The 14,744-nt window shown below is 48.5% G+C and overlaps 1 protein-coding gene across 1 annotated transcript in view; it reads left to right on the top strand.

Annotated features, from left to right (window-relative positions):
- Positions 1 to 14,744, top strand: part of unc5da (unc-5 netrin receptor Da) — a 126,092-nt gene that overhangs the window by 102,682 nt on the left and 8,666 nt on the right. The window contains exons 6-13 of the mRNA XM_068753137.1: positions 4,721 to 4,895; positions 5,803 to 5,970; positions 7,451 to 7,615; positions 7,889 to 7,921; positions 9,015 to 9,200; positions 11,410 to 11,559; positions 12,034 to 12,246; positions 12,803 to 12,887. Coding sequence (XP_068609238.1) covers positions 4,721 to 4,895; positions 5,803 to 5,970; positions 7,451 to 7,615; positions 7,889 to 7,921; positions 9,015 to 9,200; positions 11,410 to 11,559; positions 12,034 to 12,246; positions 12,803 to 12,887 — 1,175 coding nt within the window. The remainder of the gene's footprint in view (positions 1 to 4,720; positions 4,896 to 5,802; positions 5,971 to 7,450; positions 7,616 to 7,888; positions 7,922 to 9,014; positions 9,201 to 11,409; positions 11,560 to 12,033; positions 12,247 to 12,802; positions 12,888 to 14,744) is intronic.

Here is a 14,744-nt window from a genome sequence, read left to right as displayed (position 1 = left end):
AGAAAGGTCAAATGAATGAGGTTTAATTATAATATAATTTAATTTAATGACGTAACCTTGGACAAGTTTGGCAGATTAAAAAGCCCAGGGGGCCGCATATGGCCCTCGGGCCGTAGTTTGGCCATGCCTGGACTAGAGCATAATGACCCTGAATGTTCTCCTTGGTCAGGTTTTAATGGCTGAAAGCTTTAATTTCTGTACTATAAGACGCTATTTCTTTCTCACACGCTTTGAACCTTGCGGCTTTTACAACGATGCGGCTAATTTATGGATTTTTACAGGCTGAAATGCCACCAATGCACATCGGGCCAATGAAATGATCAAACGGGTCACAGTGGACCAACGAAACTGTTCGAATTACACTCGCTAAATTCTTCCGATTGGTCAATTTAGCGCTTCAAGCAGACGAAAACGCATTATTTTATCCATCATGTCGGCGTTAAAGTCCGACAAACATCAGTTGGGCGGCTGCCTTTCAGTGACGTCCATGCAAATAAGGAGACTTATCATAAAAAAAAGTAAAAACTGTGGCTCTGATTTTAAAATTAAAAGTTTACAGGCATGTAATGTTTCCCATAACTTTATAAAGAAGGGACCGTTTTACAGTCATTAAATTCTGCGTATTCTTTACCAAGTGTAATTAATCATTGATGCCTCTCAAGCAAAGTCGTTTGAAGTACTTAAAATGTAATTATTCTGAGATGAACATGAAATTTCCAGAAAAGTTATGGCGATAAACAAGGGTTCAGCCCCCCCCACCCCGGGAATATTCTGCTGTCACATTCGGAGCCCTCATTTGTTTAATGTGTTTTCACAAAGGCCGTTTCGGCGCTGACAAAAAGGCCACAGGTGACTGAGGTGTGACGGCGAGGGCGCAAAGTGAAAGGAGGGCGGCGCTTTTTCATGCAAACCCGGTTTAATTGAATCGGACGGTGCTAAACTCGCTCCGACGTCTTGTAATAGTCTCCGCGTCGCCTTCGCTTCCCGTTTAACTCGTTAGTCAAGCTTCGACTCGATGCGGCGGTGACTCGAGCGGGAGCGTGAAACCGTTCTGCACGAGCGCTCGAAAGCCTTTTTGGCTCATTCTCAACTGCTACAAAAAAGTGGGACGCTAACAGAGGCACGAAACTCCACGGCATTGTTCGTGGACTTCCTGCTGTCCCTTTCACGTCTCCGTCGTGGCTGCAAAGGAACAAACAAAGAGTTTCCGGGGGGGGGGGGGGGAGAATTGAGAGCACAGATCAGGTTTCACTTTAAATTAGCCGCTGCTTAACGGTCAACACGCTGACCTTGACATCGGCGACCCCCACCGACAGCAAGCTGCCTTCAGGCGACCTCGGCCAGGTTAGGTGAGCTGCAGTTCAAAACCGCTTGCTGCTATCTAAGTGGAACAAATTTGCCAATTAACTAAATCCGATTCCCGTCCCTCCCTAGGCGCCGGATTATCAGGCTCATTTGAGTCTGTCCTGTTCCTGCCTTCTCATCAGCATGTGCCTCTCTCTATTGCCCCCCTCCCGAAAGGGAGAGCGTTTCAGACGCAGAATGCAAATCACGCTCCGGGTTCAAACACCACCTGCAGCGAACGATGCAAAAAGTAAAGAAAGGGAAGGGTTAGAAAAATCGAAGCGAAAACATGAGGAGGAAAGACCAACCAAAGGACGAGAGGATCAATTTTATTTGCTCTCGAGAAGGAATTCCCTCCAATAAGTGGAAGCGAAAAAGAGCACTCCGCCGCCAAGGAGAGGAATCGCACGCATTCCGCACTCAGAGGAGACTGCAGGGATAATTATGTGGTTAATGACGGAGACTGAGGATGTTTAATGATTTCAAGTTTTCTGCTTCTATTCCATTAGGCTCAGCCTTTTTTCTGCTCACGCGTTCGCCCTTATGTGAAACAAACCGGCGCGCAGTCGTCTCCCTGAGTTTAACTGACCCGATAATTGTCTCCGGTTGGGGGGGGTGATTAGGAATTAGAAATATGGAATGGAAAGCTTTATTTGTCATTGTCAACACAGTACAAGTACAGTGCAACACTGGCTTCCAGGAACAAGTATAAGGAAATCATCTTACTTGGTAAAAAAACAGGAATCATGTCTGGAACATGTGATGACATCATCGGTTAGATGCAACAAAAGAGGGGAAGACAAAATACAAATGGGTAAGAGATAAGTCGTGCAAACCAAAGACAGGAAGTGCAAAGTAAAAGCACCTCCAAAACAAAACGGGTCAATGACAGTAGCCCTACAAAATAAGAAACTAGCCGAGACCATGGTAAAAGTTGATCATACAATAAGCTTGACGATTCCATTTGTAATTTATAACTTTGGAATTTGATGTCAGGCAAGTTTTGAAGGGTAATATTCATGATTGATTAGTTGCAGCCTAAAACTGATTCAGTTATTAAAAAGTAGCCCTGAATTTGTTTTTGTTTTTTGAACCTTTATCTAGCGCACTAATAGGTATGTTAGCAATGACGCTAATGCACGTTTTTTTGTGACGTGATTATAAACGGGCGCGAACCACTTCTCTGATTTGCGTTGCTAACTGAATAGAATAGACGACATACACGCATTTATCCCATTCATTATTTTTACTCGCAACACTGCGAGAGAAATTGGAAAAAAAGTAGCTGCGATATAATGCATCTAGTTTTATAATGCATTTCCTGCGGCGACAAATTAGCCACTAAATGTAAAATTATATGTCATTTACATAACGTAATGGTTAAATCTCGGTGGCTGTCGGGTTCAATTTTGGCTTCAATGCTTCCAATTTGAATACATATTGGGTTTAGGGTTAATTTTAAGTTTGGTGAAAACCCACATTACATTTTTAGAATACATTTTTCTCCTTGAGATAAATGGAGGTATAATTTCAAGTCAATTTAAATCGTATTAAAAGAGTTATAGCAGCAATTTGTCTTTGTGTTTCTTAATGCTAGGTACGAAATGCTGCATTTATCGCCTCATACTTTTAAAGGCGTCGTCTTTTGTCCGTTCCGACGCCGGCCGAGGCCGACAATCACATCTTCCTCTCAGCACAGTCGTTTCTGATCCTACCACGGCCCCCTGACCCGCCACGACCTTCCGCCAGCTCGCGAGCTAGCGCTCTGTATCGGCAGCCACATTCTCTCTTTTTCTACCTGACTGTCGGAAACATTTGCCTCCTTCGCCCCAAGGTTTTGCTTCAATTGAACTCGAACTCCATCGTCTTTTCGCCTTTCAAACAGGAGCCCGACGTTAAACGCATCTTTAACGGGGAATGTCTCCGACTGTTGCGGAATAGCAACGCGCGATGAGACAAACGAGAGCGCTCGCCTCTTGCACCCTTCTGTGAAAGATACTTGCTGCATTTGCAGAAAGGATGATGAAGTGCAAACTCCCTGCCTCTCAAGGTTAATTCCTTTCTTCCCAGATACTCGATGGTGTCGATTAAGAGGAGGGGAGTCTAAGGAGAGGGAGAACAGCTGTTTGTTTACTGCACTTCAGTCTGTATTTAGATCAGCAGCAAGCCTGCAGACGGACAGACGGATTAGTATGCACGACTACAACAATAGGATTGTGAAACATAAATGCGAACGGTTGCAGCCTCTCCGGTGCGTCGGCGTTTCGGCTCGCCTTTAAAGCTGCAGCGCCAAATGATGAAACGGTCAAATTAAAGGCACACGATGAAAGACTTCTCAGGCCATCAAAAGGGAGAAAAAAGCGCCGGTGACAACACGAATCCTGATTTATTGATTTCCCAGCTCAGGTTTTTTCTTTTTCTTTTTTTTCCATCCAGAAAGTAAAGCAATCTCTGAGTTTGTTGGCTGTTGTTATATTCCCTTAGCAAAGGGGCACTTTCTGCAAACGCACACACGCCGGAGTACAACCCCATGCACGAACACATGGAGCTCCCGGGAGCGCGGCGTTTTTAATCCTCAAACACTCCGCCATAAATCAAACCCTGCTCCCTCACGCCCCGCTTCGTCTCCCTCAATGAGAAGCCAGAGCCGGTGGCACATTAATAGCGCTTTAGACGGCCAGTCGCGCGAGCAGAGGGGCGTCGGCACGGCCTTTATTTTTGTTATTCCTTCAAGTCGCTGTATGGGAGGTAAAACTTGCAACCCCCCCCCCCTTCCCACAAACGACAAGAGCGTCCCAAAGCTGATCTTTGCAAACCTGCAAATAATTTATTAAAAGAGTAGTAGCATGGCGGCGCAGTGGTTAGTGCTGTTTCCTCACAGCAAGAAGGTCACGGGTTCAAATCCGACTTGGGGCCTGTTCTCGTTGCGTGTTCTTCCCATTTCGTGTTTGTGTGCACGAGTGACTGTCTGTCTATGTGTCCCGGCGATGAACTGGCGGCTTGTCCAGGGTGTGCCCTCTCGCCCCACCTCCCGCCCCCTATAGGCTGCTGGGATCAGCTCCAGGAGATCCCGCGACGCGGTTTCCCGATTAAGCGATTCAGAAAACGAATGAATGATTAAAAGAGAACGAGGCAGATTAAAATATCAAGTGAAGCGACATTGACTTCAGATGAGAGGTCGCGACGGCTCGTGATGAATATTTAACGGCTCGTGATGAATATTTAACGATTATCAAAGGGAGTGCAGGATGTGAAAGTTTTAAAGATGGAGTTAAAGGTGGCCGAAGTTGCTCTGATTCTTTCTGCGACTCTGTTGGGCGCATAAAGTCGAAAGGTTGGCGCTTTATGTATTTGTGATCAGATTCTGTGTTTGCAGGTGGAATGGCTGAAAAACGAAGAGCCTCTCGGCTCCGAAGACGCCGTCGACGCAAGAAACGACCATAACCTCGTCGTCTCTGAGGCCCGCCTCTCCGATTCTGGAAACTACACCTGCGTCGCCAGCAACATCGTGGCCAAAAGGCGCAGCGCCACGGCCGCCGTTGTCGTCTACGGTAAGTCCGCGGCACGGGGCCTCTGTTTTCAAACGTGATCGTGTCTCAGGTTGCCTTAGCTACACTCCTGCCTCAAAATATATATATATATACTTTCCATCACAGATGTTAAGCTCCCAAATTGGCCCCACAACCCGATTCCCTAAAGTCATTAAGGTGAAAGGCGTGTCGTCTTCCTCTTGCCTAATGAGCAGGTAATGGCTAAAGTGAGCGTTCCCATGAAAAACAAGGAGGCACCGGCGCAACATTTACAGGAACTCGATTATTAACGGTGGAAAGGCAGCGACGCGAGCTGTCACAACCCCCCCCCCCGGCTTCCGTCTCCGGAACGTTCTGGGTCAGCGGCCGCTGTTTACTGCATTTTTACAGCTCGGTAGAGACGAGAGGGGATAAGCGAAATAATAATGGCACGCTGGCGCCCCCGCCATTCTCACCTTGTTAATTGGAGGGTTTCCTTCGGCGCTCATTTTACTGACCTGTCATCCAGTTTTTCTTTTCCCTCCCACATGGGGCATTTAGCGCCTGTAAAGATTCATCTAATTATTTCTGACAAACTGTTGTTGAGGCGCATCAATCACGACTTTCCTTAATGCAAATGAAGCCTCCGACAGGCTGCTATTCCCGGTAGCCTCAGACAGATGTACGTTAGCGCGCCGCGCTAAGTCTTCCTCTGCCGTGGCGGCAAATGAGCTGATCAGTCAAAGGCGACGCATAATTCTAGGCGACAAATCAGAAGAAGACGTGCAAAGTAGTAGCCAGAGGGGAAGACGACATCGATCATCTTTGTGAAGACGCCTCGGTCGTCTCGGCCGCCATCTTTAAGGACGGGAATTATATCGCCATGTACAGGTTGTCGGCAGGTCTCCATTCTTCACCCCTTTCCCTTTGTTCCCTCCGGCGCATGCAGTGAACGGCGGCTGGTCGTCGTGGACGGACTGGTCTCCTTGCAACGTGCGCTGTGGCCGCGGCGTGCAGAAGCGTTCTCGCACCTGCACAAATCCAGCTCCTCTCAATGGGGGGGCCTTCTGTGAGGGCATGTCAGTACAGAAAAGCACCTGCAGCACGTTGTGTCCAGGTAAGCGCGCGGGATGCTTCACGGCACCATAATGACTAAGAAAACGTTTGTTTTCTTGTCCTTTCTTTTATTTACTTGCAGCTAGTGCATCAAAAGACCAGATTTAATTGTGATGTTTCACCCTTTGCCCGGCTAACAAACATGGCAGCATGGTGTGTTGAAAAATGGACCTGCAATTCCAATCGATGTGGAGGCAGACTATTTTGGGGTTGTACCAATTATATGGTAGTGCTGCTATAAACTCTGGGGGGGGGGGGGGGGGGGGGCTTTATTCAGCATGTTTGATGGAATGTGGTCCCATTTTCGGGGGGTTTCCAGAACGCACTGCTCCAGTCCTGTTTCTCAACTCTGCCTGCTGTTAGCTGCTGAGTTCGGTTAGCCGCGCAGTTAGCAATGATACTGGCCTATGCCCTGGCGCACTCCTACTGTGGAGCTGTCCGTGGTGCTGAAACGCGCCGCTTTTGTTTTGTTGTGTGGGGGGAAGCGTTGTTTCAGGGGGCCCTCCAAAACAAAGCGGCGCGTTTCAGCACCACGGACAGCTCCACAGTAGGAGTCCTTTTTGTTTCCTGCTGATTCTAGCTTCATAATTAACTATTTGTGTGAGAAGAAGTTTAAAAGACTTGAGAAGAAGTTTAAAAGACTCCTGCCACGGGTGAGGGGGGGGTCAATGTTAGAATGTTCTTGAATGCCTCATTGTTGAGACTTCATGAAACAGTAACAGTAAAGGCAGCAAATTATTTCTGTAATCTATTGTTCATACGAGTCGGAAGCCTTTTCCTGTGAAAGTTGATTTTAATACCTGAAACTGTGTCGGACGGGAATGTTAGAAAATCCCTCTCAAAGCTCGAGCTGTTCTTTGTAGTCTCATTTCAAACATTTTCACCACGAATGCATCTCGTTGTCTCCGCCGCTGATACTGACCATAGTTTGTTTAATCTGAAATCTAACGGTAAATGAGAGGGGGAAATTAACGGCAGCTGAAGAAGGTGTAGTTTTAAAAAAAAAAGGGGGGGGGATAAAGAGAAAGAGAGCCGCAGTTCCAGCTATCAAAGCCTCTGTGATATAATCAGGTTTAAGAAGAACAACTTATCAGGGGGGGGGGGGGGGAGCAACGCGCTCCTCCAGACAGTATCTCCTCTTTGCCGACTTCCTCCTTCTTACGGATTCTTTCTTCGCCTTTAGATGAGCATAAAAAAAGGAGGTTGTGGAAAGGAGACTTAGCGGCGTGTGACATTAGGAACTGTCTTTGTGCTCCAAGTCGGCAAAGCATGAAAACATTTCCACGGCCCCCCGAGGAGGAAAAAAAAGGTTTTGCACAGATAGTCGTGCAGTTCTCACCGTTTTCTCACAGAGGCCGGAGAAACCTTTAAGTTGCGCTTTGGTCTTTAACGAGTGGCGAGCGCCTTCGCTCTGCCTTGTTGACCATGCGGGCCCAAAGCGAATGAAATACGTCTTCTTCTTTTCCGTGTGTCCTCCTCAGTGGACGGCGGCTGGTCCGAGTGGAGCCAGTGGTCGTCGTGCAGTTTGGCCTGCGGGACGCAGCGCAGCAGAGAGTGCACGGCGCCGGAGCCCAAGCATGGAGGACGGCTGTGCGACGGCGTGGCGCTGGCCACGGACAACTGCACCGGCGGCCTCTGCACACAGAGTGGGTGGAAACAAAGAAATCTAGCATCATTACTGTCAGCCAAACGGTGCGTTCAGGGACTGTCATTACAGATTTGCTGGGCTGTTTTGGGGCTTTTGGCAGCGTGGCCAGATGATCATCCTAATTGCTGTCATTACCAGGGCCTGATCTGTCTTCATTATTCACCTCCTCATGTCAGACACGGGCACGGGCACGCCACTGGTAGCGAGGCGCTAACCTGAGGCGGCAGGCCTTCATGGAGGATAGGAAATTCTGACTTTTCTCTCTTTGCAGATCGAAAGTTGCCGCACGACGCTGAACCGCAGGGTGAGTCTCTAAATGTTCGACCATTGCCTTGAGGAACGCCTCACGCCGGATTAGAGAAGGGGGCGGGGGGGTGGGGGGGTATGATTGGATGTTTTTACTGTCATCAGCATCAAAGTACGCCAGCTTGGGTCGCCTGTTCCGACTGTTGCTAGGCGATTTGTTGACGTTCACGACGCTGTCATTGTGGCGGCCTGAAGAACGCCAGATCTGTCGCGTTCGTTCAGATACGGATGATCTGATATGCAAATGTGCAAAAATATTAAAAGGGGACAGAAAATTTCTGACAATTAAAAAATCTTCTTCTTTTGGATTAAGTTTAAAAGTGTAAAGTTTAAAATGAAGAAGAAGGAAAATGAAGCCACTGGCTCAGGTTCTGCAAACTTGCCCGTTAGCACAGTTGTGTATTTTTTTTTGTTTACCAGTAATGGGAACAGAATCCAGAGCGGCTGCCAAAACTTCTCAAGCCCTCAATTAACCTGCTCCTGTAGCCGTTAATGCCGCTTTGCATATTTTGTCGATTTCTCCTCATTTGAAGCTTCGGGCTTCTTAGAGGATTTTTCTGCGTGTCCTCTTTCTATGCAGGATCTCATTATCTCTTGAGAATAAGCTGGCAACCCCTTTATTTCCCAGTCAGTCGTTTGTCTTTGTGGACTCGGAACGCTGCGTAACTGCTGGGACCAGATAGACCACAATCAACGCGGATGAGCTAATTTAATGAATTGGGGGGTTTTGTCACATTATCCCGACAGAACGCCAGAGCGCCTCAAACGCCAGAGCCAAGCGGCGTCAGGTGCTGGGTTGATTCTAATCGCCTTCCTCCACCGAGGTTCCTCATTAGCTCTCCGTGATGGTGAACAATAAAGCTGCGCGTCGGGAGGCAGGGTAGACGAGGAGCGAGAAACAAAGAAGGTGCGAAAGCAGACTGGCCTCTTCCAAAAGGCTTCCCCAGCTTTAAGTCAGCCGATGCGTCTCAGTGCCACAGACTTCCTGTTTATTCATGGAGAAGATGTCTCCTCGCTTCCTAATTAAGCTGACTTTTAAAAACGAAAAGAAGTTTCTTAAAAGACGTGCCTTTCTGTCTCGCTCTGTCCAGGTTTGGAGAACAGCAGCAACGTGGCGTTGTATTCGGGCCTCGCTGCAGGGGTGGTGACGGTGGTGCTCCTGATCGTCGCCGTGACGCTCTACCGAAGGAGCCGCAGCGAGTACGGCGTCGATGTCATCGACTCGTCCGCCCTCGCCGGCGGCTTCCAGTCCTTCAGCTTTAAGACGTCCCGTCAAGGTAAAGCGCTCGAATGCGGCGAACGCACCGGAAGGGAATCTCCGCAGGGACGTCTGAAGCTTTGGTTTCCAGAAATCGGATGCACCATTTCTGATTTTAATTGATCTCTAAGAGTCGGTTTTAGTTACAGAATATCTGTTTCAAATATAAATGGAAAAAAGCCCTGCGATAGAAGTGGGGGGGGGGGGGGGGATCGTCTTCACCGTCTGAAGATGCAACGTTCTTTGCAATTGACTTTGAAACCAGGATGTTGAGGATCACTTAAAAACAAGTAATGAAATTGCTTTGCGCCGCCTCATTTGCATAAATAGAAGCTCGCCGCGCCTGCGACACCCACCTCGGCTCTGACGGGTCTGCTTTGACAGGCGCTGAAAACGATCCTGCACCAAATGGAAAACAAAAATCTGGCATAAAGTGTCTTTTCAGACATTATTAAGAACGCGGTGGCGTATTTGTGTAATGTCCAAAGGCCTTCGTCGTGTTTCACTGCTTCACTCATAAACACGCGTAGCTGCAACTAAAACATCTCTGACTTACATTATAATGATTAGTTCAATACATTATAATGATTAGTTAGATTGACCGCCTACATGCTTGAGAAAGCTACTTGCCTGTTTTGTATTTTGAATATTTTTACCTGTATTTCTCTTTTTTAGTATTTCACATTTAAAATGCATGGAAACAATCCACAGACATTATTGAGTGACGTCTGTGAATGTGCAGCAGAAAGCTTCGTACGCGTTTCTGCTTGGAGTCGCGTGAATGTGTTCTAATGCAGTATGAAAGCTGCTGCAGAGAGTTCCCAAAAGAAGATCCTGCACCGTCTCCTGGGAAAACCAGGATCTGACATCATGAATCCGCACTGATATCGGATGCTGAGTGGTGTCGGATGTGATCCAACATGTGATTCTGATTCCGCTGCCCTTTGTTTTTATTCATCTAATGAATATTGTGCTGTATGTAATACTGCAGAACATGCACGCAAACGTGTGTATATTCGTGTGCGTGTGAATTATGCATGCATTTCTTCGTATTGTGATATAACAGCATCAATTATTAAATGCTTCCGGGGCCCAGAAATGACTATTTAATTTTTCAGCTTGCTTGCTCGAGCCTTCTGCAGAAACGTCTGAATGTTCTGTTGCACCAGAAGTCCGATAGCAGACGGCGTGAAGCTGACTCTGCATTTATTTGCTCTGCTGCAAACATCGGCGTGCCCCAAAGCAGGAAATGATGCTGAAGTCGCTCGTCGTGCCTCCCGCGCTAATTTACAATCGAACTTTTACCTCTTATCGCGCAGACATTCTTGCATTGTGCATCGAGATAAAGAGCTCGCAGCGTCGTCGTGCTCAATTTTAGTTTCATCCCACATAGTAATACGCCTTAATTAATTATTCATGACTCCAAAATTAAAAGTCGAATTTATTAGTGTTATTGTTCCTTTTTAGCCGCCTCCCAAGCGGTGCATTTGTCGTCCCGCGTCTCCGAACGGGAACGTCGGCGCTCATATTTTATTTTACACAGCTGGCGTTATGAGTCGCCGCAGCAACAGTTCCCAGCAGGGTGGAATAAAGATCATTTTGATAACACAGCAGTTGGTTGGGGGACAGCTTTAATATGAGTCGTCATCCCCCCCGCCTCAAAGGAGGGCGAAAACAGCCTCACCTCTGCAGAATCCAGCACGTGCCTCCCTCCCGCCCGCCGTTCCCCGCCGCTGGAGTCACGCTTGAATCATTTCATTTCTTATTTTTGCTTGATCATAAGTCATTGTGACAACAGCCCACCAAAATGGCTGCAGAATAAATGCTCTTCCGTCCTGTTTGGGCTCGTTAAGCGAAGCCACGCAGTTCGTCTGCCCGCCTCTGCTGTTGTCACTTTATTTATTTTTTAAATGTCCCACTGTTATTAATCACACAATAATTCCACTTTACAGGGAAACACATTTATCTTCCATAGCCCGATAGATAGTACCCATGTTATACTCTATATTAACTCTACTGTCGGTGTCGTGTACAATTATATGTTCACGTTGGGTGGGGGGGGTGGGGGGGCTGATGGATGCATCACTGCCTGCACCGCCTTCCGCCCGTAACGTTTTGAGCTGCGTTGCTAAAAGTCAGAAACAGATAAAACCGATATTACCTCCTTTGCCGGAGGTAATTAAAAGCGTCATCCGTCAGATCCGTGACTCTGGTTTTCTGTCTTCCAGCGAACCCCCTGCTCATTAATTCCTCCATGCAGCCCGACCTGACGGTGTCGCGCACCTACACCAGCCCCATGTGTTTCCAGGACTCCATTGACAAGGACCTGTTGGCCGAGCGCTCCCTGCTTGACCCGCTTCCTGATGTCAAGGTCAAAGGTCAGCCTTTACAGACGGTACTGTCCCTGTTATTGTGCGCCGTGACGTCCGTCTTTATGAAACCTACAGTCAACATTGTCAGCAGCTGTGGATAATGAGCGCCCGCCCCCCCCCCCCTCCCACTTCTGCCTCTTTGTTTCATCATCTGCAAAGGATAAATAAAATACACCAACATCCACGCTTTAAACGCAGCTTCTCACTTTTACTGCGGTCCCTGAACGCTGCTCCATCAAAGCTTGATGGCCTTGCCGAGCCTCGTTACGAAACGCTTTTGCGCTCCCGATTGGACGACCTGCCGTTTGACAGCGTCGGCAAACGGTCATCTGGAGAGTGATTGGTTTCCCAGACGGCGTGCTGCTAATTGAACTTTAATGGCGATCTGCGGAAGGCCGCCTTCCTTCTCGTTACGGGTCTGCATCGCTGTGGGAGTTGAAGCGGTTTACCTCGTCCTGTACCTCGTACTTGTTCCTGCAGGGGTGGCGGAGAGGGCGGAGTACCACGTCATGTCCCACCCTCAGACATTTCCAAGGGGCCTGGCACCGGACTACAGGGCGGTGGGGACGACTCTGGGCAGAAGAGGCAAGAACCTCTTTGCTCCGCAGGCCTCGCTCGCCGGCAGCAGGCCTCTCCACAGGGCAGCGGCTGTGTTTGGGCATGCAGGAGGGAGGCTGGTGGTACCTAACACAGGTGAGGCTTTCCCTGTGTGTGGGGAAATAAAACTCCCCGGAGCGGGAAGGATTGCAGAAAACCTGCAGCCTTGGTGCGTGTCGAATCGTAAAAGTTGTTTGACCTTGACTACAGTGAAAACTGCGTGCAGCGGCAGAGTAAGATGATTTACTGGCGTGATGAAGTTGGACATTTCAGCTAACAGGCTTGTCCTGACAAACCGACTCAACACGTCTCTGCATGGAAAGTTACTCTGGCTAGAGTAAATACAGAGTTTGTTGTATTTTTTTTTTAAAAAGTAACTTGTGGTGGTGGTGGTGGCGGCTGATGACTCTGCTGGGGCTGAGGATGGGGAAACTGTGATGGAGGGCGGGCATGAAAGTAGCCCGAATTAACTAGATGAGTCGCTGTGTCGGGGCGACGTGACTAGTTGATATCTGAACTGACAGCCCCAGACGATGAATGCAGGAGATGAAGATGGGGCATGCATGAGAGACATGAGAGAGAGAGAGAGAGAGAGAGCATGTGCATGTCTGGCTCTGTGCTCATTACAGTTTGCATACCTCCCACCCTGCAGGTATCAGTCTGTTGGTGCCTCATGGGGGGGTCGCAGAAGGCACGACGTGGGAGACGTACATGATCATCACCCAGGAGGACAGCAGGTGACGAAACGCTCGCTGAGGCGGCTCTCTTTTCATTTCAGCGCGTCTCGAAGCGCCTCTCCTCCCTTCCCCCCCCCCCCCCCCAAGACGATCTTCCATGTTTGCTAAACATGTCGCACAAGCACGTGCGCAGATCGCGTGTAGTTTTGCAGACGCGGCCGCATTCCCACGGCCTTCCTGTGGAGGATTACTGCGGCGTGGTGGGAATGTCAGAAATGCATCAGCGGCTGCAGACGGATTGCATTTCAGCCTCGAGCAACTGTCTCCGTCGAGAACGATGCATTCACTGACTCTTGTGGCCTGTTTAATGTCGGTACAGCTCACTGTGACATGAATGGTTCGAGTGCCGGAAATTGGGACGTTACGATGATGGTGGGGGGGGCACTGATTCTGTTTTAACTCAGTGGAACGCGGCGTGTCACCGAGTTGTGCCGGTATTCCCTGCCAGCAGGGTTTTTTTTTTTTTTTTCCGTGAATCCGTCAAGATTTTCAAAAAGCTATTACTTGTGGAGGAAATGTCACGATAGATAAGAACCGCTTGAAAAGGAGTCTATTACCTTTGACTCCCTCGCAATGGAGCCTCGAAAGCGATCTGACAACCAGAAGTCATCTGTTGGACGCGTTCCGGATTGATAGCAGACGGTTTCGGCGAAGCAGGATCTCACGTTAGCGACGCGGCAAACCACCTGGGCTCCTCGATCAATCTGATTCCTGCATCCAGGCGAGAGTCAAAAAGTCACATTTTTAGGGCCGTCTGAAATTTAGCGGCCGTCTCACTTCGCCTCAGTCCTCCCTCTAAGTGCCTGGGATCGTCAAGTCAGGAAGCAAGGTCATTTCTAGGTCGCGGCTCAGCGCTCAACCTAAAGTCGCGCCTACTCAGCCGAGCTGCTGCCCGCCGGGCTCCTGCGTTGCCCTGATAAGCCCGGTGCCGTTTACTTCCCCGGCTGTCGTTTAAGAGGCTGCGGGAAACTGTTGCACCGCTGGAGCTGTCAGTCAAAGACTATCTGCTGACAGCCGCAGAGGCCACGGGAGAAACCGGATCCTTTCTCCCCATTCAGCGCCGGCCCACATCTACATAAGACGATGCTTTCCTCGGTGGAGAATTAGGAATCGATCGGCTCTGGCTGGGCCAGTGCTTCCCGTTCATCCTCTGGGGGGGGTCGTCAAAGGGTAGAATCAGACTGGACTGAAAGTTTTCATTGTTATTGATGCTTCTCTTTAAGTTACCGATTAAGTTGAACAAATATTCTAATACTTGTCTAATACTCTTGGATTCTGATATTCTCTCTAAATTTACCCAGCAGCCTGTTTCGATTGGCTATAAACCGCTAACCTATAATCATTTAGTGGGTTGTAAATGTAGAACCAATGTGACTCCGGATTCTGGGAGCAGGATATCGCAGCTCAGGAATCTTATTATGAGGGTCAGGGGTATCCTTTTAGGTGTAATAACATAATGAGTCTGATCTTGCTGCTCGCGGCCCCCCCGACTGCGGTCTAGTCCAGTTCATAATGTAGTCTCCAGCACGGGGTAATAAATTAATGGCGTGTGGAGGAGAGGAAAAGGCGAGTTGCATGTAGAGCACGCATTAGATGCGGTTTAAATCCATAATCCCAGTCTATCTCTAATTAAAGCATCACCCTACAGCGATATCAAACTTTACCCACGGACACGGGTAGCACACTGCAGCGCTTCATGCTAGCGTTTGTCCTGTTTGTCCATCCATTTCTAGTTCTGTAATGCCGTGACCCTGAATGTCTCTGTGTTTTGATTGGGTTGGGTTGGACGGCATCCATAACTTTCACCTTTAGCTACAGGAAATAGTGACGGACTGGAGATTAGAAGTCATCGATAAG

This window comes from Brachionichthys hirsutus, chromosome 19 (genome assembly GCF_040956055.1).
Source record: "Brachionichthys hirsutus isolate HB-005 chromosome 19, CSIRO-AGI_Bhir_v1, whole genome shotgun sequence".
NCBI classification, from domain to species: domain Eukaryota; kingdom Metazoa; phylum Chordata; class Actinopteri; order Lophiiformes; family Brachionichthyidae; genus Brachionichthys; species Brachionichthys hirsutus.
The sequence above is the reverse complement of the archived record's forward strand: the minus strand, read 5'-3'. Positions and strand labels throughout refer to the sequence as shown.